This window comes from Hyperolius riggenbachi, chromosome 3, assembly GCF_040937935.1.
Source record: "Hyperolius riggenbachi isolate aHypRig1 chromosome 3, aHypRig1.pri, whole genome shotgun sequence".
Lineage (NCBI taxonomy): Eukaryota > Metazoa > Chordata > Amphibia > Anura > Hyperoliidae > Hyperolius > Hyperolius riggenbachi.
Genome location: NC_090648.1, coordinates 455,979,033 through 456,002,638, shown reverse-complemented (window position 1 = coordinate 456,002,638; position 23,606 = coordinate 455,979,033). Strand labels below are relative to the sequence as shown.

Below are 23,606 nucleotides of genomic sequence, written 5' to 3'. Positions count from 1 at the left end.
CAACTGAAAGAACAATTAATCAGTTAAATCGCATCAGTTTATCAAGTGAAGTATGGTCCAGGTAATACCTTTAGTACCTAACTGTACATGGTTAATTGCAAGCTTTCATTGCACCGTTAAACGTGGTTTGGTGGTTCTTGTAGGGACCAAGAGCCCTAAACGAGAAGTATAGAGAGACCAGGAGCCCAAATGGTGCAGTATCATTAGGTATACGGGGACAAAAGTATTTATGATTATATACTCACAAAGGTGGGTTGCAGTTCCTGCAACCACCGTATAAGCCTGTGGGGAATTCATGGTCCCCACTAGGTGCTCCAGGTCCTGGATACTGGACGGTTGTTCTCCTGTAGTTCAATAAAGTTTCCAGAGCTCCCTGTTTTAATATAAAATTGTTAAAAAATTGCCGCGAGGGAAAGTGGTGGACTTCCCCTCAATAAATAGACACCAAGGTCTGTCATCAAATCAAACGAATACATTTATTCAATAGTACCCCAAAATCTGCAACGCGTTTCGTGGGAACAGACCCACTTCTTCAGGCAACACAGGCTTCACAGAGGCGCTAAATTTACTGCACATTGCTTGCTGTGTTTGTTGTCCCCGTTTTATTGCCTGAAGAAGTGGGTCTGTTCCCACAAAACGCGTTGCAGATTTTGGGGTACTATTGAATAAATGTATTCGTTTAATTTGATGACAGACCTTGGTGTCTAATTATTGAGGGGAAAGTCCACCACTTTCCCTCCTAGCAATTTTGAACAATTTTATATCAATTTTATTCTGCTGGCGCCTCTGATCACCCACCAGTATACTTGAGTCCACCCCAAGTGGAGGGGTGACCCCACCCCATTTTTTCGGATCTACAGAGAGCGACTTCTTAATCCTGATTGAGGACAGGTCTAAGGCTTCTTGCACACTGCAAGCGATTCCGATTCAGATTCCGCTTTTTAATCAGTTTTTACATCAGATTCCGATTCCGATTTGCAGTGTGCAGGGAGAAAACTGCAAATCTGAATCTGAAGTAAAAATAGATTAAAAAGCGGAATCTGAATCGCTTGCAGTGTGCAAGAGGCCTAATCTCCTCACCTGCCTATACAGTGGTTGCCTGAGAGATAACCCATGTTTGTGAGTATAACCATCTCACTTATTCATTTCCCTTCGTATCTCTGACATACTACACCATATTGGGCTCTCATTTTCTCTCTTTTCTACTGTTGGAATAACTTGTCACTTTTGAAGAAAGAAGAATGGTTTTGAAAGCTTGCAATTAACCATGTACAGTTAATCAAAGGTTTTACCCGAAGCAGCGTTTGTCGGTTTGATGTCTGCATCAGTTTATCAGTGTACAAGGTAAGAGAGACCCAAGTTCTGCATTCATGTCCAGGTCTAAAGGTGCGTACACACATGCGACTATAGTCGTTTGTAACGATCGTTCCCCGATCTTTACCAACGACGATCGTTACAAAAAACGAACCACCGACTATTAAGGCAAACGACGAACGAGCCAAATCGCTACAAAAGAAAGTTCTGTCTCGGCGGATTTTAACCAACGACGATCGTTTGCAAAAGTAGTACATCGTTGGAAACGGTCGTTCGTACTAGGCTTGACATGCGCATTTCACTATTTCTCTGTGAAACTTCTCATTTTTATGCGCAGGCGCAATAGATGCTTTACGTGATGTAACGTTCGTTCTAACGATCAGATCGTTACACACCTTTTAAAACTATCTTTACTTAGGTCGTTCTTTCATCAATTAAAAGTTCGTTCGTCGTTCTCAACGAACGATCGTTGTCGCATGTGTGTACGTAGCATAAGACTTTCTAAAATGGCTAAAACTTCTAATGTACTTGAAGAACTCATTCTTATTTCCAGGGCTGTGGAGTCTGAGTCGGAGCAATTTTGGGCGCCTGGAGTCGGAGTCAGGAAAAAATATGCACAGACTCCTAATGAATTTAAACTGTAATTACCGTATATACTCACAAGCAAGCCGAATTTTTCACCCCCCAAAAGTGGCCCAAAAGTTGGGGGGGGGGGGGGGGGGGACGGCTTGCTTGCGAGTCATGGGTAGGTGGGTGGGTAGGTGGTGCCCCTCTCCGCTCCCCTGCGGCCGCCACTGCTATTACCTTAGGCGGCGCCGCTTCCTCTATCCCCGTCCTGCTCCGATAACTACTAATTCACAGCAGCGCGCCCCTTGCTGCTGTGATGACGGAGGAAACCATAGAGAGCGGTTCCCATAGTAACGGCATCGCCGCTACAGGAAGCCGCTCTCTATGGTTTCCTCCGTCATCACAGCAGCGAGGAGCGCGCTGCTGTGAATTAGTTACCGGAGCAGGACAGGGATAGAGGAAGCGGCGCCGCCTAAGGTAATAGCAGTGGCGGCCGCGGGGGGGGGGGGGGGGGAGCGGCACTAACTACCTACCCACCCACCTACCCATACTGGCACTATGCTAGCTATACTGGGGCACTATGCTAGCTATACTGAGCACTATACTAGCTAAACTGGGGCACTATACTAGCTAAACTGGGGCACTATACTAGCTAAACTGGGGCACTATACTAGCTAAACTGGGGCACTATACTAGCTAAACTGGGGCACTATACTAGCTATACTGAGCACTATACTAGTTATACTGAGCACTATACTAGCTATACTGGGCACTATACAAGCGAGAATGGGCACTATACTAGCTATACTGGGACACACCAGGGGAATAAGGCGGCCAGCATTTCCTACCCCTGGCTTATATGGGGGTCAATCATTTTTCCCTGTTTTTTCAGGTGAAAGTTGGGGGGGGGGGGGGGGGGGGGCGGCTTACATGCAGGTCGGCTTGCTTGCGAGTATATACGGTAAAATAGAAAATATGATAAAATGTTCTATTGCTCAGATAATAGTCATCATAAATAATTTATACATAAAGTAATAGCTGTGCTTAGTCCACAAAAATGAAATAAACCAATCAAAATTAGTTACTTGTGCTGCTTCAATAAAGCAGTCCCTGTATTTTTAAAGTCAGATATACACATCTGATTGTGACTGTATATATGATGTGTACACAGGAATGTCTTATATATACTAAATAACATCTATGCTGTAAGTATAAAGCCTGATGTGTAGCCGTGTCACTAATAGAGATGGTCAATGAGATGGAAATAATTCTGCGTTAATTCTGATTTATGCAAATGTACGCACTCTCTTTGCTCATGAAATCAAATAATTTGATATGTTGTTAAAATTTGGTTTGGTGACTACGAATTAAATGGTACCTGAGACGGATGAAAATAAAACAGTTTTATACATACCTGGGGCTTCTTCCAGCCCCCTTCAGGCTAATCAGTCCCTCGCTGTCCACCTCCACCACCTGCATCTTCTGCTAGGAGTCCTGGTAATTCAGCCAGTCAGTGCAGTCCGGCCGCATGCCGCTTCCACCGCCAGGAGCATTCTGCACCTGCGCAATAGTGCTGCGCAGGTGTAGTACGCTCCCGGCAGCGGAGTGTGTGCATGCGCACTATGCCAGACTGGCTCAAGTACCTGACTAATAGCAGAAGATCCAGGTGGCGGACGAGGACAGCGGGGGACTAATTAGCCTGAAGGGGGCTGGAGGAAGCCCCAGGTACGTATAAAACTTTAATTTCATCTGTCTCAAGTTTACTTTGTTACACAGTTGTACTATACTCTACATATGCACTCTCCACAGAGCTGCAGGGAATCCACTGAGAATGTTGTGCACATTGAACACAGAGGTGTTGTCTATAACCATAAACCTGGTTCAGATTGTGCATGAAGAATGTGTAATAGAGGAAGACTCTCCTGATTCCCCTGCAGAGTACCTGCACATCACTCTTACATGCACCCACAGTTACATTGCCTAGGGCCTGATAGATGTTCTTTGTTCCGGTCTGTACCTTTTACAAGTACTCTTACCAAGGACTAGTTTTAGTCTATGACTAAAGGGAATAAATATGGCAGTCTCCATATCCTTCTCACTTCAGTTGTCTTTTAAAATTCCTAAGCGTTGGCAGTTAGAGACGAATTTCATGTTACATACTTTTATTCAACAAGATTGTAATATGCAAATTAGAGGAGTCAGAGGCGGTGAAATCCTAAACTGAGGAGTCGGAGGATTTTTGTACCGACTCCACAGCCCTGCTTATTTCAGCAGGAGAAGCAGTTGGAAGACATGAACCTAAAGAACTGGAAATTGAACTTCCTGTATTTTTATTTCTCTACCAGGAAGATCGCACAATAGATGCTTTCTATTCATGTTCTGCCACTGCAATAATTATTTTTGAAGTAGATTTTCCTGAATTAACTGCATTAGAGCATCTGCTACTAACTGGATCTCTGGGGAGTCTATTAGCCTTATTAGTACATCTGCTACTATCAGATCTCTGGGGTGTCTTGGTAACACATACACCGCTGGCATCAAGCTCTGTATATTATGTAAGAACATGCAGGGTTTGATATGCTGTCTCTCCAATAGGAGGAGGATGTAGCCTTATTCTACCCCCCCCCCCCCCCCTTCTCCCCACGTCCTACCTCATAGAGCCACATTAATTCATGCCATGCGCTCATGAGGACTAAACTGTCTGAAACAGTCTGTATGGAGGTTGAATTATTGTGGCTCAGTGCAATTAACAAGCTGACACATCATTGCATTCCAGCGGTTCTAGATACATGTCAAACTCTGTCCCGCGGGCCAAATCTGTCCATCAGAGCAATTAAATTTGGCCCTCAAGTGGTTTCCCCACTTTGCATTATGTTTGGCCCACTCTAGGCCACCAGGGAAGCTATACTGGAGGTGAAGCCTTAGAACTCCAGGGAAGCCATATGGGGTGGGCAGCACTAAACACTAGGGAACTGTATAGGGGAGGGTGGTGGCCTCTAGACATCAGGAAACTCTATAGGAGAGGGAGGAAACTAGACACCAGGGAACTGTATAGTGGTTGAAGGGGGCCAGTAGATATTGAGGTTGGCCCACGACTTGGTCCCAATGTACAATTTCGGCCCACTTTGTATTTGAGTTTGACACTCCTGGCTTACAGGGACATAAAAGAATGATTTGCATATTTAGCAGTGATGCATTGTGTGACATTGTAGAAACACATTCCAACCTGAATAATCTCAACTACCTTCTGTTTTGAGGTACATTTCTGTTTTGCATAGCATTTTAGTAAACAGGATTTTTTGGTCTTTTTTACCCCCTTACGCACTCCTAAGTTCTGGTTCACCATGAGCTTGCTAGACAATCTGTTATAAGGAAAGTTCTTTTCTCCTTGTATGTTTAGGCTTTCATGTGTGCCCCCACTGTGACCCTTGGCTTCCTCAAACAGGAATTTAAATCTCGATTCAACTTCCCCAAATTCCTTCCTGTCCGACATCTTCACCTCTTTTAGACTAATGAGTGAAAACAAGACATATTCAGAGATACTACAGAACCTCATCATCTGCTTACTTAGCCCTAGGGTGAGGAGATGAAGGCCTACTGCAGGGAGCTCCTCAGGCATGGATGTACATCACCAGATGTCCTGGCACCCTAGACTTTGCCCTCCATGAACTACAAACCCCTGCAAAAACTGCACTACCCCCTCCCCCCCCCCCCCCCCCCAGGCTTAGTGTAAAGGTTCACCTCTCTGCCATGGCAACTCCTGGCCTCCGGTGTTCAGCAGCACAACGGGTGCCTGTACCATGTGGCTCAGCGTCTATTGACATAACATGCGCCAGTGTCACGTGGAACAGGCTTTTGTAGTGAGGAGGCCAGGATTTGTGCTGTTGGAGAACTGAAACTTTAAAGGGCAACTAAAGCGAGAAAAATATGGAGGCTGCCATATTGATCTCCTTTTAAACTACACCAGTTGCCTGGCAGCACTGCTGGTCTATTTGGCTGCAGTAGTGTTTTAATAACACCAGAAACAAGCATGCGGCTAATCTTGACAATAATGTTAGAAACACCTGATCTGCTTCATGCTTGTTCAGTGTCTGTGGCTAAAGGTATTAGAGGCAGAGGATCAGCAGGACTGCCAGGAAACGGATAATGTTTAAAAAGGAGAATAAATATGGCAGCCTCCATATCCCTCTCGTTACAATTGTCCTTTAACACTGAACACTAGCATGGGAAAGGGACACATACACTTGGGGACACCGGTCCGGGGTCCATCGGTTGCCTCATAATACCACTGAGAACCTGACTGAGCCTTCGCGAGCAAAATTTTGCCAGCATTTTCAAATAATCCTTTCAACTGATTTAAGCCCTAAATTAATTAAATGACCATATTGTGTTGGAACCAGGGCTGTGGAGTCGGTACAAAAATCATCCGACTCCTCAGTTTATGAAACCACCGACTCCCAACTCCAGCGACCCAAAATTGCTCAGACTCTGACCTTCCAACCAGGGCAGTGGAGTTGGAGTCAAACGGGCTGCAATATTGAGTAATGTATTGGCACCATTACTATATTAGGCACATGACACCCATCTAGCAGACACTCTGCCTGCAAGCTGCTGGTCTGTGTCTGCATGCTCACTCTCAGACTGCTGGATAGTGGATATGGTCCCTCTTGCTTGCTCTACTATATCCCAGGTAGGAAAGAGGTCACCTCTAGATGGCCATAGAGCATCTGTCAGAGCCGTCTCCAAAGTTGTACATTTTATTTGTACTTTTACTGTGGAGGTGCTGAGGTTTCCATCTCTTGGTGGCCAGCTCATGCTTTTTGTCCCAGAAGAATGCTGAGGGAACACAGTCTATTTCTGCCTGGAGAGCTGCTTTAAAATACATAAAGTACATCTGAACGAGACAGACATTTTATACTCACCTCCCAGGTGTCCAAGTAGTCTGTGTCACTTGGGTACACCAGTCCTTGATCGTCACAGGGGAATAAGGCATCTCCAGGCTGCAAAAGGACAGCAGAGCATAATTAAACCAGCCCCCTAAAATCTGGATATCATTTTACAAAAAAGGCAGCCTCTACATTAAATCATATCCAGTCACACTTACACCCAAGTTCTCTTTGAAGACGATTTTACTTTATTTTTGCGTTGCAATGTGATACTCCTGCCAGATCCCACCGCAAAAAACAATCATATGACTCTGCGGCAGAGTATGCAGACAGGGTCATATGCAAAGGCACGTCCCTGCTCAGTGACGTACCTCCTGTCCTGGGATTCCCGTTGGTCCGTGCATGCCTGTGTGGTGGTGTTGAAAATCGGTCTATCTGCTGAAGATATACCATGGGTGATATGTGCAAGGGCCCCTGTATACATGGTGCACTGCGGAGCATGCTTAAAGAGACTCTGTAAGATCAAAAAGTTCCCCTGGGGGGGGTACTCACCTCGGGAGGGGGAAGCCTCAGGGTCCCAATGAGGCTTCCCACGCCGTCCTCTGTCCCACGCAGCCCTCCGAACAGCCGCCGACAGCCTGTTCAATGTTTACCTTTGCAGGCTCCAGTGGGGGCGCTGTTGCAACTTTCAGCTCCGAAGTAGGCGGAAATACCCAATCTCAGTCGGGTCCGCTCTACTGCGCAGGCGCCGGAAAGTTGCGCCTGCGTAGTAGAGCAGACCTGACGGCGATCGGGTATTTCCGCCTACTTCGGAGCAGACAGCTACCACAGCGCCTGCGCAGCAGCCGGGAAGGTAAATATTTACATCGCCGCTGTTTGGAGGGCTGTAGCGAGACCCCCGAGGGACAGAGGACGGCGTGGGAAGCCTCATTGGGACCCTGAGGCTTCCGCCTCCCAAGGCGAGTACCCCCCAGTGGACTTTTTGAGGTTACAGGTTTTCTTTAAGCATGTATACCTGTCCTCGGCTCCAGCTTGCATCCTCTAGTTTCCAGTCAGCTTTACGAAGGGGCCACTAGAGCTCCAGGCTCACTGTGGTCACATGACAAAAGTGCAGCTCAGCAGCTGCATGCGACTCTACAGGATGCAAGCCAGAGAAAGGAGTGGTAGCTATACATACTCAAGGTTGGATTTAAACTTCTTGTGCCGCTAGGCCAAGTATGTTGCGACTCTTCTTGTGCTGCGGCACACCTCCCATTCCATGTGAAGCCCCCCCTTCCTCGTGTTTTATCCATGTAAAGTAACCCCTCCTTTCATGAACAGCTCCCTTGAGCATCAGTTTCCTTTTTCATGTGCTGCTTCCCATTTTCCCACTCTTTCATATGTAGTAACCCCTTATTTCCTTGCCAGATCCGCCATAATTTATGTCTACGTGTCGAATCAGCCTACATGCATTGGCAAATGCATAGGCAAAGGGTTAGGGAGGGGGACAGTAAAGTCAATGGGATGTAGGTTAGTTTGATGATGTAGGCTATTTTGTTGGAGCACCGGCCCTGTACATACTGCAGCACACACTGCACACATCAGCACGCTCAAATGCTCGCTCTACACTGGGAGGTGGGAGTAAAGCCAAGTACCCACAAGGTGATATTTGCGCCAATGTTCCCCAACGTCAGGGAACATCGTTCAACATAATCATGTTAACGATGTTGCCCCCCAATGGCGATTGCGCATTGTTATGTGACCGATATCCCTGACAACTCCGTGCAAAGTACCGCGATCGCTTACTTCCCCTCATGAAGATGCGTGATGTTGTGAGCAGGAAGAGGCGTCGCTTGACGACCGTTGTTGAGGGGGTGTCGCTGGTCAGGCGGCGAGTGTGTAGCCTAAGTTTGTCTGTGCAATCCTCAAGTCATATCTTATTTGCTGATATATTTGGTAGTTTAAATTCCATAACCTAATCTGTCTCAATATCACTCTTAAAAACCCAAATATACAGATAATAAACCTAATAACCTGGATGAAAGTGAAACGTTTCCAGAGAGAGGTCCTGAGCTACATCAATCATACCTTAAATCCTGTTGGCCAGTGAATCAGGTACAGGTCCAGGTAATCCAGCTTCAGAGCAGACAGTGTCTTCTGGAGAGCATCTCTCACCATGGATTTGGCGTGGAAGGTGGACCATAGCTAGAATCCACACAAGAGAAGACATTCAGTGCACAGATACATTAAAGAAATTAGCCTGTGCCCGGTGAATGTGGAAATCAGTACTCCAGATTCGCAGAAACACATGGGAGTTTAATGACACAGCAGTCATAACAATCCAAGGTTTATTATGACTGAGTTGTGAACAAATGTCATGCCTTTAGGCTTATCTAGAATGCTGGGTCTGCGGATCCTGGAAATAGTCACAACAGTTCAACGTGTCAAAGTTTTGACTATGTGTCTCGCACTAAAATAGAACCTAAAATGGTTTTCTTTTTTTGGAGAGCGCCTACCACGCTAAAATACAGGGCTGTGGAGTCGGTACTAAAATCATCCAACCCCAAAGTTTATGAAACCACCGACTCCAGGTACCCAAAACTGTTCAGACCCCTTAGGCTAATACTTACCAGGGCTGTGGTGTTTGTACAAAAATCATCCAACTCCTCAATTTATTGAGACCACCAACTTCCAACTCCAGGTACCCAAAATTGCTCCGACTCCACAGCTCTGCTAAAATAGTTTCCAGCATACTGCACAAGCATTGTAGCCATTGGCCCCCACTGTGATTTTTTGACAGGCAGCCACCAAGGAAGACAGTTCGAGGACTTGAGTAGAGATAGGTGTATAGGTCTTTACAAGCTTATGAAGCTGCTACCTAACAAGTCACAATCAAGAGAACAGTTTTTACAGTGTGTTGTTCCCCATATTTTAACACTACGATTAGTGGCCGCTTTGCTTTTTGTCTTTTCTGAGATAAATCAGATTGAGCCCATTTAGCCAATCACAACAGCACCAGGATTAACATGTAAATGGTAGTGCCGTTTTTCCACTAGTGTAATTAGTTTTCCCCCCAAATAAAGTGCTGCAACTTTTATGATTGGTCCGGATATGAGCTGTAAAAAAATGGCATACAATAAACATTTAACCATCTGCAACAGATGTCTTTACCTTGCTGGTGACGAATAGGTCCTCTCGCTTAATCACACCTTCTTTGATCTTCTTCTGAATGGCATCGCCCACCTCGTTCTCATTCTGATAGACATAGGCGCAGTCTAAGTGTCTGTATCCCACATCCAGAGCGGCCTCCACCGCCGCTGTCACTTTGCCCGGCTCTGACTACAACAGAGAGCGATGATTTATTTATACATTTCACTCATATTTTACTTCCTAGCTTACTTACAAACCCCATTGAGGAATCAGTTGAATTAACCCCACATTGCCCCTGATCAATATAAATTTCATTCTTTACTTATTTTCTCCAGAATTTGGATGCACGAACGGCTCTGTGAGGGTCTTTTCTCCCTCCTGGATGATCCTAATAATAATAATAATAATAATAATAATAATAATAATAATAATAACAACAATAACAATACTTTTTACGCGTCATCTCCCAAGTCTGGTAAATTCAATGGGCCAGATTTATCAAGAGTGTCTGAGACAAAATATTTGTAGGTTTTTACAAATCCATGCAGAACTGTCTCAGGCATCTTAAAAGGGAAGGTCCAAGCAAAAAAAAATAAAAAATATATATATATATATTAACACATACATTTTACGCGTTACTGGTTCAATGCGTAAAAATGTACGCATTGAACCAGTAACGCGTAAAAATGTATGTGTTAATGTTCCTGCACTAGCGGGAATGCGTAAAAATGTATGCAATGCGGCCCGCCGACCTCCGAGGTCGGCAAGCTGCCAGCGGGGGACTGGAGCAGCAGTGAGTGACTAAGAGGGCACAGGATGGCTGCATGGGGCTGGTAGAAGCCCCAGGTAAGTGAAGCTCATTTTTTTATTTTGCTTGGACCTTCCCTTTAAAGAGACTCCGTAACAAAAATTGCATCCTGTTTTTTATCATCCTACAAGTTCCAAAAGCTATTCTAATGTGTTCTGGCTTACTGCAGCACATTCTACTATCACCATCTCTGTAATAAATCAACTTATCTCTCTCTTGTCAGACTTGTCAGCCTGTGTCTGGAAGGCTGCCAAGTTCTTCAGTGTTGTGGTTCTGTGATGCATCTCCCCCCTCCAGGCCCCTCTACACACTGCCTGTGTATTATTTAGATTAGAGCAGCTTCTCTCTTCTCTCTTATCTTTTACAAGCTGGATAAATCCTCCTCTGAGCTGGCTGGGCTTTCACATACTGAGGAATTACAGACAAGGGCAAAGCTGTCTGCACTCTGCAGGAAGAAACAGCCTGACACTTCAGTGGAAGATAGCTGCAGGGGGAAAGAAACACACAAATGATCTCTTGAGATTCAAAAGGAAGGGTGTATACAGCCTGCTTGTGTATGAATGTATTTTCTATGTGTGGACATACTGTACATCAACCTACTTCCTGTTTTGGTGGCCATTTTGTTTGTTTATAAACAAACTTTTAAAAACTGTTTTTAACCACTTAATGCGTCGAGGAGCGGCGAAATTGTGACAGAGGGTAATAGGAGATGTCCCCTAACGCACTGGTATGTTTACTTTGTGCAATTTTAACAATACAGATTCTCTTTAAGAAATCATTAGATACTGCAGATTCCTTCTAAAACTGTTGTATAATAGGAGGAGCTGGGAAGGTCTCTCAGATAGTGCAGTGTGTGAAGGGAATTGCTGTTGCTGAGGTAACCAACGCACCTGCTGTATTGATAGCAACAGGCACTGAGCAGGAATTCAGAAGGTGGGATGGGCACATCACAAATCATGTACAGCCTGCACTCTGCAATCATGTCTAGCCAGAAGTTCTACATCTGTAGAACTGCTTTCAAGCACTTCTTAATCTGCGCCAGTTTAGGGATGGATTTGCACTGCTCTTAACTGTAGTGCAGCTCCTAGAAATCCACGCTAAACTGCCACTATTACTAGGATTTAAGAACGTTCTTATCATGCAGAACTGTTTTCCCTGCTGGTTAGAACAGATTAAGAAGAAAAAAAAACTGTCGGTAATGTGTGGATATATCTCCCCAGTGTCTCTTTATGCATAATTAACAGTAAACAGAACTATGTAAAGTGGAAAATAATAGAGAGGCGTGACGAGAACAGTCAGAGCTCTTAGAGCGGACCTGAACTCAGAACTTCCTCTCTGCGCTAAAAGACAAGTAACAGCATAATAAGCTTTACAGAAAAACATTTCCTTGTTACAGCTTACAGAGCTCCTCAGACATGCTGCATTATAGTTACTTCCGGGTTTGCTGGGAGCACAGAAAGGGTTAATCTCATCTATTTACATATTAGCTCACAACTAGGCAGACAGCTGGGAGATCAAATTACACTGGCTCATTATTTGCTAAGAAGAAACAAAGAAATAGCTGTACTCTATAAAAACAAACAAACAAAAAACCAAAACAAAAAACGCACAGGGTGGACAGAGGGTGGATTTCTCAGTGTTTTCCATCTTTCCTGTGCAAGAGTTCAGGTCCGCTTTAATTATAATACAGATGCACAGTTCTTCCTTAGCTAGGCTTATTTTTGCCCCTCTAAGGCCCCTGCAAATCTGATTTGCGATTCCAATTTTCCCTGGATGCTATCAAAATGAGAAAATAAATGCAGAAAAACGCAGCATGCAGTACAGATTAAGAATTGCAAATTAGAATCACATGTACAGTGATGGGAAAAACTATTTGCCCCCTTCCTGATTTCTTATTCTTTTGCATGTTTGTCACACTTAAATATTTCTGCTCATCAAAAAACGTTAACTATTAGTCAAAGATAACATAATTGAACACAAAATGCAGTTTTAAATGATGGTTTTTATTATTTAGTGAGAAAAAAAAAAAAAAAACTCCAAACCTACATGGCCCTGTGTGAAAAAGAAATTTCCCCCTGAACCTAATAACTGGTTGGGCCACCCTTAGCAGCAATAACTGCAATCAAGCGTTTGCGATAACTTGCAACGAGTCTTTTACAGCGCTCTGGAGGAATTTTGGCCCACTCATCTTTGCAGAATTGTTGTAATTCAGCTTTGAGGGTTTTCTAGCATGAACCGCCTTTTTAAGGTCATGCCACAACATCTCAATAGGATTCAGGTCAGGGCTTTGACTAGGCCACTCCAAAGTCTTCATTTTGTTTTTCTTCAGCCATTCAGAGGCGGATTTGCTGGTGTGTTTTGGGTCATTGTCCTGCTGCAGCACCCAAGATTCCTTCAGTTTGAGTTGACGAACAGTTGGCCGGACATTCTCCTTCAGGATTTTTTGGTAGACAGTAGAATTCATGGTTCCATCAATCACAGCAAGCCTCCCAGGTCCTGAAGCAGCAAAACAACCCCAGACAGGGGTGCAGGATTAGCATCTCTCTCTCTTAAAGGGACTTACGAGCCGAAGCAAAAAAAAAAAAAAAAAAAAGTTAATTACCTTTGCTAAATGTCAGACCTCAGGACAGACAATCCGTGCCCCCCTTGCCATTTATAGACCCTCTGTCATGTTAATCCAGCTATCATTAGTGGCCCAGACCCGGGCCAGGGTCGCCTTAGCTCATGACGATTAGAATCGCCGCTTTAAAACTCCTCTGCCTGCGCAGTACTGAGGCTGCGCAGGATTACAGTCCTGGGAGCGGACATCGTCGCTCGGTATACTGTTATACGTCATGTGGGCTTCACCACATGACAGCCCACATGACTGACTGCACTTCGAGCCGGCCGCGCCCCCTCAGCACAGAATACCAGCCCTGAGCGAGGGAGGACGTTACCTAGCTACAGGACTTGTTTACTGCAGATTTGAATAAAATAACGTACTCTGCAAATCGGCAGAAAACTAATCCTTTAGCTAGGTAACGTCCTCCCTCGCTCAGCGCTGGTATTCTGTGCTGAGGGGGCGCGGCCGGCTCGAAGTGCAGTCAGTCATGTGGGCTGTCATGTGGTGAAGCCCACATGACGTATAACAGTATACCGAGCGACGATGTCCGCTCCCAGGACTGTAATCCTGCGCAGCCTCAGTACTGCGCAGGCAGAGGAGTTTTAAAGCGGCGATTCTAATCGTCATGAGCCAAGGCGAACCTGGCCCGGGTCGGGGCCACTAATGATAGCTGGATTAACATGGCAGAGGGTCTATAAATAGCAAGGGAGGCACTGATCGTCTGCCCTGAGGTCTGACATTCAGCAAAGGTAATTAACTTTTCTTTTTTTTGCTTCGGCTCATAAGTCCTTTAATACACTCAGACTAGTTGCTGGCTGTTGAAATTAGATTTTTATGGAGATAATCCAGCTTTAAGGTTCCACAAGGAACCTTAGCGTTGTCACAATGGGCATAAGAGGAGTAGGGAAAATGAACAAGTTCAGGCCACTTCCAGATTCAGTTTAGAGATTATATAATATCTATCTATCTATTTAAAAGGTAACAGGGAGGAAAGAATACTGAGCCCAGGGACTCCAATTTCACAGCCCTGCTGGGGCCAATGGTCAATAGTCATCCAATGCCGTTATACACAAGTACTGTACCCAGATATACTATATAAATGTAGTGTGAGCTAACCAGTAAAATATGCGTATTTTATTACTATTGCACTCTGGACTTATAGGCTTGTTTTACAACTGACACTGAGTGCTACATTTGTCAAACATACCACAGGAAATTAGCGTTTGCATTTTTTTCATATATCAGCTCCAAGAAATGTAACAAGCGATGCACGTAATGTGATTTGCAGTGTGTGTCAGTGGCAGAAGCAGCCAACAGTTGGCCCTTGTGCACAATAAATGAAGACTTCCCCATATCAGTGGCCATGGTCACAAACGATCGTAGGTGAATCCTGAGATAATGTCAATAACATAGAATAACATGAATCTAGGTTACATTCTGTAGGCATTGCATTAAAGTGGATCCGAGATAAACTTTTACTCATTGCATAATTGTGCCACTTACATATAGTTTATAGGGCATTTCTCAAGGGGAGCTCAGTCTGGGGAGATTTCAGAGGAAAGGGGGCAGAGAGGGAAGTGGAGTTTTCACAGGCTGAGGGATGGACATACAGAGCAGCTTGCCTGTGTAATGATGACAAACAGAACATGGCTGCTCTCATTGTATCAAAGGAAGAAATACTCATATAGGCCTGGTGCACACCAAAAACCGCTAACAGATCCGCAAAATGCTAGCAGATTTTGAAACGCTTGTTCTTATGTTTCTGTAGCGTTTCAGCTAGCGTTTTGCGGTTTTGTGATAGTAGATTTCATGTATTGTTACAGTAAAGCTGTTACTGAACAGCTACTGTAACAAAAAACGCCTGGCAAACCGCTCTGAAGTGCCGTTTTTCAGAGCGGTTTGCGGTTTTCCTATACTTAACATTGAGGCAGAAACGCATCCGTAATCCAAAATCTGCAGCAGCCCGGGAGTATGCGTTTCTGCAAAACGCCTCCCGCTCTGGTGTGCACCAGCCCACTGACATACATTACCCTAGCGGATCCGCACCCGCAAGCGGATCGCAAACAGCAGCGAAAACGCTCCGGTGTGCACTAGGCCATACTGTTGAAGCTGTTTGCAGCTAGATTTGATGTGTATAAACTATCTAAACTTTAGATAAGATATACAGAAGTTACTTGTTATAGTTAATTTTTCATCTCGGATACACTTTTAACATGCTCTTCAGGAAAAAAAAAAAAAAAAAATGTAAAAAATTTCAAATAGGGGGAAAAAAAAAAAAAAAAAAAAAAAAAAAAAGGTACAATTATTATCTCCAAAGGGAAGTGCAGGGAAGTGCAGAACAATAGTCTTCATTTCAGCAAAATCACCAAAATGAACATGTGTACAGCTACGCTGTGAACATATATCACAGTTTGTCATGAGAGATGTAATGCAAATCTGCCAAAGACCCGTCTTGGGAGTAGCCCTTCATAAGCATTTAAAAGGGAAAAAAAAAAAAAAAAAAAAAAAAAAAAAAAACTTAGAAAAGCTTATCAGGAGATATGGGAAATTCCCTGTGGAAACACATGACTGGGATTCAGCTCAGAGAACTCACATGCTTAGTGAGAAGAAGAAATTAATACATTCCATCAAGCCTGGAGTACAGGCAAATGTGTAAATTAATGGAGCAGCGGAACGGATCTCACATTCTAAGCAGCTGCTGCTGGAGGAATTTATCAATGAAAGGTGGAGACTGAATCAGGTATTTATGTGGTGCTATTCAAGCCGCACCTATGGAAACATGCAGATCATGACAATCCCCCAGAAGTGACTGTATAGACCCCCCCCCCCTTCCCCCCACACACATAAGTTGCACCCAACCCTGATTCAATTGCGTTCAATCACATTGGGTATTTTTAAAGTGAATGGGAATCAAAAAAAGGAGGATAGATACTTACCTATGGAGAGGGAAACCTCTGGGTCCTATAGAGCCTTCCCACACCTCTCTCGTTCCCTGTTGCAGCACTGTCACCACCATAGCAGCATTTCACCAATATGGACAAATAGTGCTCTTCCCACTGCCAAAGGAGGCTTCGTAAGTCTTCGGGAGCTGAGTACTCCTTAAAGACGGGCCACTCCATACTGAGCACGCATGAGCGCCCTCTCTCGCACACTAGCGCGTGTGCGGTATGGAGCGGCCCGTCTTCAGGAGGACTCACTCCTAAAGACTTCTGAAGTCCCCCGCGGCGGGGGATTCAAACGGAGGAGCCAGCCCTGCAACGAGGGGACAGAGCCTTCGCTCACCTTATCTGGTTTACTTTTTTCCTCTTTCGACAAATTCCATTAACTTTAAACACATTGCTTTTGTATTAAATCCTGCATATTACAGTATATGCGAATCACCTAATTTTGGCACAGGACTGTGCCGTTCAATTAGGCGCTGCCATAGGCTGTAATAAGAATTGTGGCTATAGTGGTGCTCAGTGACTAATTTGGGCACCAACAATACACTGTGCCCAAATCACATATCCAACCCCCCCCAGGCTGCTACAACTCAGAGAGGGAGTAGTATTTAGTACAGGCAGGAGTTTGGCTGCAGTAGGGTGAGCCATCTATCGACATTACAAAAATGTGCCTGTGCCATTTTTAAATGTATGTCAGTCTATGTACTTCTGGGCCGGCACACGTCCTTAATGCTGTGCGCAGAAGTCCCCTTAAAGGCCATGGAACAAAAAAAGGGCAAACTCCCCCACCCACCACCTAATAGGTGGCGGAAAAGGTTCCTGGAGAGACACCAGCACACTAGGAAGGATAGTTAAAGCTCATGTTCAGAATATATTATTTTTTCCCCCCTCAATTGTAGGCTATACCACCACTCCATTCTGCTTCCAAATTTGCGTGCATAAAAACAGAGGAAATGTTGGCACATGGAAACAGGCTCTTAAAAAAATACTACTATTAAAAGCTACATTTCATGGCTTTGTGGTACTAGAGACCAGGGCTGTAGTGTCAAAAAAATCATCCAACTCCGATGTTTATGATACCACTGATTCCGACTCCTCGACTGACTCCTCCTGCACAGCCCTTGCATGGCTATTAAGTGGGTTCAAAAATCATCCGACTCCAACGCCTCCGTTTATGAAACCACAGACTCCTACTCCAGGTACCCACATGCTAGGTACACACCATACACTTAGATCATTTCCATCATGTCCGATATTATTTCTCATAGAAGTGAATAGAAATAGATAAGAAAAAAGATAAGAGAATCGAGCGGGAAATTGAATCGGGGAAAAAAAAAAAAAAAAAAGGACGCATTGTGTGTTCCTAGCAAAAAATTGCTCTGACTCCTCAGCCCTGCTAGAGACACCTTAAAACCCCAAAGCTTTGTTTGTAGGTTTGTATTAAAATTACACCCCAAAAGGGAATAACAGCGCAAGAGAAAAACTACAGCAATTTATAAACTGTGCTGAGTGAACTGAGCCCGGTGTGACTGCGGTACACACAGAGTGTAAGCTCCTCTGGCGCAGAAACTGGCGTGATGCTTTTCCATCGGTGCGATTTAGAACAATTGCACCTTACCCGAAAAGTCGCCTCTTGGCTCATTGACTTTAATGGCCACTGCAACAGGCTACGGTGGGGGAGAGTGCCGTGACGCGTCTCACTGCGGTAAGTGTAAGAGAGGCCTCACTGTTCTAAAAAAAAAAAAAAAAAAAAAAAAAAAAAAAAAAAAAAAAAAAAAAAAAAAAACAACCACCCTGGCCACTTAATTGGATTTATGACTGTTGGGTAACATCTACTAACTTTGAAATCGGCAGAACATAAGCAATACAGAAAGATGGTACTGCACGCTAATCTGATGAGACAGCTGGAAATCTCCACACTCTTCATGAAGCATCAGATTGTACAGGAGGGAGTAACCGTGCAATGTGCCCAATCTCTACAATATCTGGAGATCACATGAGATGGTTACATACAGCCTAATCCTATCGGCCCATTTTGAGACGCCACGTTTGCCAATCGGCTGTATAAGTACCGCAGTGGAGCCTGCATCATCATATGTAACACAGGCATTCCTTACCTACACACATCTAGAGGTTGCTAAGCTATAATTAACTATTCAGCAGGTGTTGGTTATGGCCGCAGGGTGTTATGAAATGCAGGGAAGGGTTGTGTAACTGTTCATGCAGAACAAGCCTGCTGTGTGTTGTGATGCTCACAAATTGTAATGTTTCCACGCGGACCCGAAGGGTTCATTTCCAAACTTCAGAAGTACACTTACAAAAACGAAAGTTATATAAATCACAAGGGCTTATTCTGTGCATGGAGCGGTATACGTACGCCGCCGGTGAGTTGGGCGCAGGGTGAGCTGAATGACAGCTCCGCCTGCTGCCGTTAAAATTCCCCGCTGCGTAAAATACTACTCTCCGAGTCGTAGCAACTTGGAGGGAGAAGTAATTTGAGGTCTGCTGATCTCGACAGAACTCCGAATTACCTGTGCGCAGGGCACACACTATAGCACTTGTGCTATAGGGGAGCCAGCTTTGCTTACTGTCCCTTTAGGCCCCTTCCACACCAGTTCTTCTGCAACACAATGGTTCTGAAATATCGCACCGCACATTACCGCTCCAGCGTTGCCATAAAGTGCAGCATATACAATGAATGTATGCCTCACTCCATAATTAACCGAGCACAACACCGCGATCACTGTGATAGCTTCATGGGGCTATCACTGCTTCTGTAACAGGATGCGGCGAGACGTAACAGAACTCACCACGGTAAGTATTAAAGAGCCCTTATAAACTGGGGGGGGGGGGAGCTGCAGACTCAGAATGGCTGTGCATCATGGCAGGGCTCTGTGAAACCCACGAGTGGTGGAACTGCACTAAAAGTCCACTAGCCAGTAAGATGTGACTCATGTATGTCAGGTGCGCATTTAGCGTACTTTCACACTAACACATTGCTGTAACATACACTGTTTTACGCATTGTAACGTAGTATGATTCATGTACACTTCACACCTCCTCAGTTGCAATGCAACGGATGCCGGTGTTACAACGCAGAACATGCAGTGCATTGCTACAAGCGCACTATGTTAATCAAGGAAGGTGCACATTGGTCTGTTGCTCCTTTGCATGTGTTGCATCGCCTGCCACTGCACAAACATTGTTTTTGGCTATCTTTAGACAGCAGAGGTCTGTGCCGGTGGGGAGGCGTTTTTTCTTCCTGTGCTCGGGAGCCACCACTGTTAAAACTACGCCACATCAGGCTTAGGCAGCTACAAGTGCAGAGTAGTTTTAACTATTTGCGGTCACTTGCCATTCTATTGGTCTAACAATTGGTCATTCCGTCACTTGCCGTTCTCCTACAATCAGTGCCGTTATTCTGGGTGACTCCAAACCCGGACATACCGCGTCTCCACAGAATGTGTTGCTCATCGCAGTGGAGCTCACACGCCGGGATGCAGGAGAGCGAATAGGGAATACTGCACTCCGCGAGGTCACATACAGGGGGAATATACGGCACGCCGTGAGGTCACATACAGGGGGAATATACGGCACGCCGTGAGGTCACATACAGGGGGAATATACGGCACGCCGTGAGGTCACATACAGGGGGAATATACGGCACGCCGTGAGGTCACATACAGGGGGAATATACGGCACGCCGTGAGGTCACATACAGGGGCAATATACGGCACGCCGTGAGGTCACATACAAGGGGAATATACGGCACGCCGTGAGGTCACATACAAGGGGAAATATACGGCACGCCGTGAGGTCACATACAGGGGGAATATACGGCACGCCGTGAGGTCACATACAAGGGGAATATACGGCACGCCGTGAGGTCACATACAGGGGCAATATACGGCACGCCGTGAGGTCACATACAAGGGGAATATACGGCACGCCGTGAGGTCACATACAAGGGGAAATATACGGCACGCCGTGAGGTCACATACAGGGGGAATATACGGCACGCCGTGAGGTCACATACAGGGGGAATATACGGCACGCCGTGAGGTCACATACAAGGGGAAATATACGGCACGCCGTGAGGTCACATACAGGGGGAATATACGGCACGCCGTGAGGTCACATACAGGGGCAATATACGGCACGCCGTGAGGTCACATACAGGGGCAATATACGGCACGCCGTGAGGTCACATACAGGGGCAATATACGGCACGCCGTGAGGTCACATACAAGGGGAAATATACGGCACGCCGTGAGGTCACATACAGGGGGAATATACGGCACGCCGTGAGGTCACATACAGGGGGAATATACGGCAAGCCGTGAGGTCACATACAGGGGGAATACAACACGGTGTGTTGTCACATAGAGGCAATACAGCACGCTGTGATGTCACATACTGGGGGGATATGGCACAATGTGATGTCACATACAGGGGGGATATGGCACGCTGTGATGTCACATACAGGGGGAATAGCACACTGTGTGATGTCACATACAGGCAATACGGTGCAATGTGAGGTAGCATATCTGTACATAGAATGCAGCATACTGTATGGGGATATAATGAATGAGGCATAGGACACACAGGCAACATGAGGGAATACTGAGCGGCACACAGAGTACAGGAAGACATGAAGTCACACAACCCCCCTCCTCACCTTCCACGTCCCCAGGCCCAGGCTCGGCATGCGGGCTCCGGTGCTGAGCAGGACTGACATTGCTCCCTTCATGTCTGCAGCTGTCGCTGACTCGCTGTACTTCCGCGGCACTCAGAGCGCTATTTGGGTGAAGGGTGGGCTGTAGTGCCGGTGGGAGGCTGTACCAAGTGGGCGGGATCTCAACGTCACGCTCACGTTACAGTCATTAGTACGCGCTCTCCTGTGTACGGTTTTTGAGGGAGGGGACGGCAGGGCGGGTGCTGCAGGCATGCCAGGCAGCCTGCTTGTGGTGGAGGAGGAGGTTGTGAGGGGTGCTGCTGGAAGCAGGGTGCTAGGAGAGGCTGTGAGGAGTGCTGCTGGAAGCAGGGTGCTGGGAGAGGTTGTGAGGGGTGCTACTGGAGGAGGGTGGTGCACTGGTGCTTCAGCAGAGTATGAGGGGTGCTGCTTCAGCAGAGTGTGAGGGGTGCTACTGGAGGATGGTGCTGCTTCAGCAGAGTATGAGGGGTGCTGCTTCAGCAGAGTGTGAGGGGTGCTACTGGAGGATGGTGCTGCTTCAGCAGAGTGTGAGGGGTGCTGCTTCAGCAGAGTGTGAGGGGTGCTGCAGGAAGCAGGGTGCTGCTTCAGCAGAGTGTGAGGGGTGCTACTGGAGGAGGGTGCTGCTTCAGCAGAGTGAGGGGTGCTGCAGGGTGCTGGGGAGGCAGTGAGGGGTGCTATTGGAGGAGGGTGCTGTCTCAGAAGAGTGTGAGGGGTGCTACTGGAGGAGGGTGCTGCTTCAGCAGAGTGTGAGGGGTGCTGGGGAGGCTGTGAGGTGTGCTATTGGAGGAGGGTGCTGCTTGTGAGGGGAGCTGCAGGGTGCTGGGGAGGCTGTGAGGTGTGCTATTGGAGGAGGGTGCTGCTTCAGAAGAGTGTGAGGAGTGCTACTGGAGGAGGGTGCTGCTTCAGCAGAGTGTGAGGAGTGCTACTGGAGGAGGGTGCTGCTTCAGCAGAGTGTGAGGGGTGCTACTGAAGGAGGGTGCTGCTTCAGCAGAGTGTGAGGGGTGCTGCAGGAAGCAGGGTGCTAGGGAGGCTGTGATGTGTGCTTTTGGAGGAGGGTGCTGCTTCAGAAGAGTGTGAGGGGTGCTACTGGAGGAGGGTGCTGCTTCAGCAGAGTGTGAGGGGTGCTGCAGGAAGCAGGGTGCTAGGGAGGCTGTGAGGTGTGCTATTGGAGGAGGGTGCTGCTTCAGAAGAGTGTGAGGGGTGCTACTGGAGGAGGGTGCTGCTTCAGCAGAGTGTGAGGGGTGCTGCAGGAAGCAGGGTGCTAGGGAGGCTGTGAGGTGTGCTATTGGAGGAGGGTGCTGCTTCAGCAGAGTGTGAGGGGTGCTACAGGAAGCTGCAGAGGCCCCAGGGAGCAACAATTAAGATGGGAGGAGACACCTTGGGGCCCCTAGATGCTCTGGGGCAATTGCCGCCTTTGCCTCTATGGTAGCGTCGGCCCTGGCTGTGAGGTGTGCTGTTGGACAGAACAGAAGAGTTAACTTTAGGTTTGCCTGAGGTAAAAGATTTTCTGAATACTACATGCCTCATCACCATGGTGATCACTCTAGAAACGTTAGTAAAGAAGACAGGAGATAAGCTTAGTGAAATGAGGCCAATGGCCTCAATTCATTAAGCTTATCTCCTGTCTTTACTAACGTTTCTAGAGTGATCACCCTGGTGATGAGGCATGTCGTATTCAGGAAACATTTTACCTCAGGCAAACCTAAAGTTATCTCTTCAATCCTTAAAATAACTCCAGGATGCTAAAGTTAAAGACAGGCCGTTCTCCCGCCGCCAGCTAGTTTCAGTTTCGCCGCCGGGCCACTGCACCTGCGCGGCTCGCCTCTGGCCACGCGTATTCTTTCTTTGCGTCCCCTGCTATTGCAGAGGGGAACGCGAAGAAAGGATACACTTGGCAGGGCTGCGCTGGCGTTGACTTTGAAGTCTAGGAACGGAGCTGGCGGGGAACGGCGGCTCGGGCAGAACCGGCGCGGGACAGGGCGTCTGCTGGGGGCTTGCAGAAGCCCCAGGTAAGTGAAACACTGCTTAAATTGTATTTACAGTTCCGGTTTAAGTAACTGCATGTGAAAATAACTACAGAGGCGGTAATTTAACTACAGGCGGTAACTTAAAGAGACACTGAAGCGAGACTAAATCTCGCTTCAGGTCTTACATATAGCAGGGGCACGTGTGCCCCTGCTAAAACGCCGCTATCCCGCGGCTTAACGGGGGTCCCTTCACCCCCAACCCACCCCCCGCAAACCTGGGTCGGAAAAAGGTCGCTGGAGCTGAGCTTCCTGGAGGCAGGGCTAACAGCTGCAGCCCTGCCTCCAGTCGCGTCTATCAGACGCGCATCGCCGCCTCTCCCCCGCCCCTCTCAGTGAAGGAAGACTGAGAGGGGCGGGGGAGAGGCGGAGGTACGCGTCTGACAGACGCGCATGGGGCAGGGCTGCGGCGGTTAGCCCTGCCCCAACCAGGAAGCGCTCCCCCGCTGCTCGGAGGGGGTTTGGGGGGACAGGGACCCCCGTTAAGCCGCGCTATAGCGGCGTTTTAGCAGGGGCACGCATGCCCCTGCTAGCTATGAGGTCTGAAGCGAGATCTATTCTCGCTTCAGACTCTCTTTAAGGAATGAAGAGATAAGATAACTCTCTCACTGTGCCGTGGC

At 46.7% G+C, this 23,606-nt stretch overlaps 1 protein-coding gene across 1 annotated transcript in view; it reads right to left on the bottom strand.

Annotated features, from left to right (window-relative positions):
* Positions 1 to 21,102, bottom strand: part of LOC137564257 (aldo-keto reductase family 1 member B1-like) — a 43,569-nt gene extending 22,467 nt beyond the window's left edge. The window contains exons 1-4 of the mRNA XM_068277907.1: positions 20,927 to 21,102; positions 9,918 to 10,085; positions 8,835 to 8,951; positions 6,804 to 6,881 (exon numbers count right to left, since the gene is read on the bottom strand). Of these exons, the coding sequence (XP_068134008.1) occupies positions 6,804 to 6,881; positions 8,835 to 8,951; positions 9,918 to 10,085; positions 20,927 to 20,998 (435 nt within the window). The 5' untranslated portion in view covers positions 20,999 to 21,102. The remainder of the gene's footprint in view (positions 1 to 6,803; positions 6,882 to 8,834; positions 8,952 to 9,917; positions 10,086 to 20,926) is intronic.
* Positions 21,103 to 23,606: the final 2,504 nt, after the last annotated feature.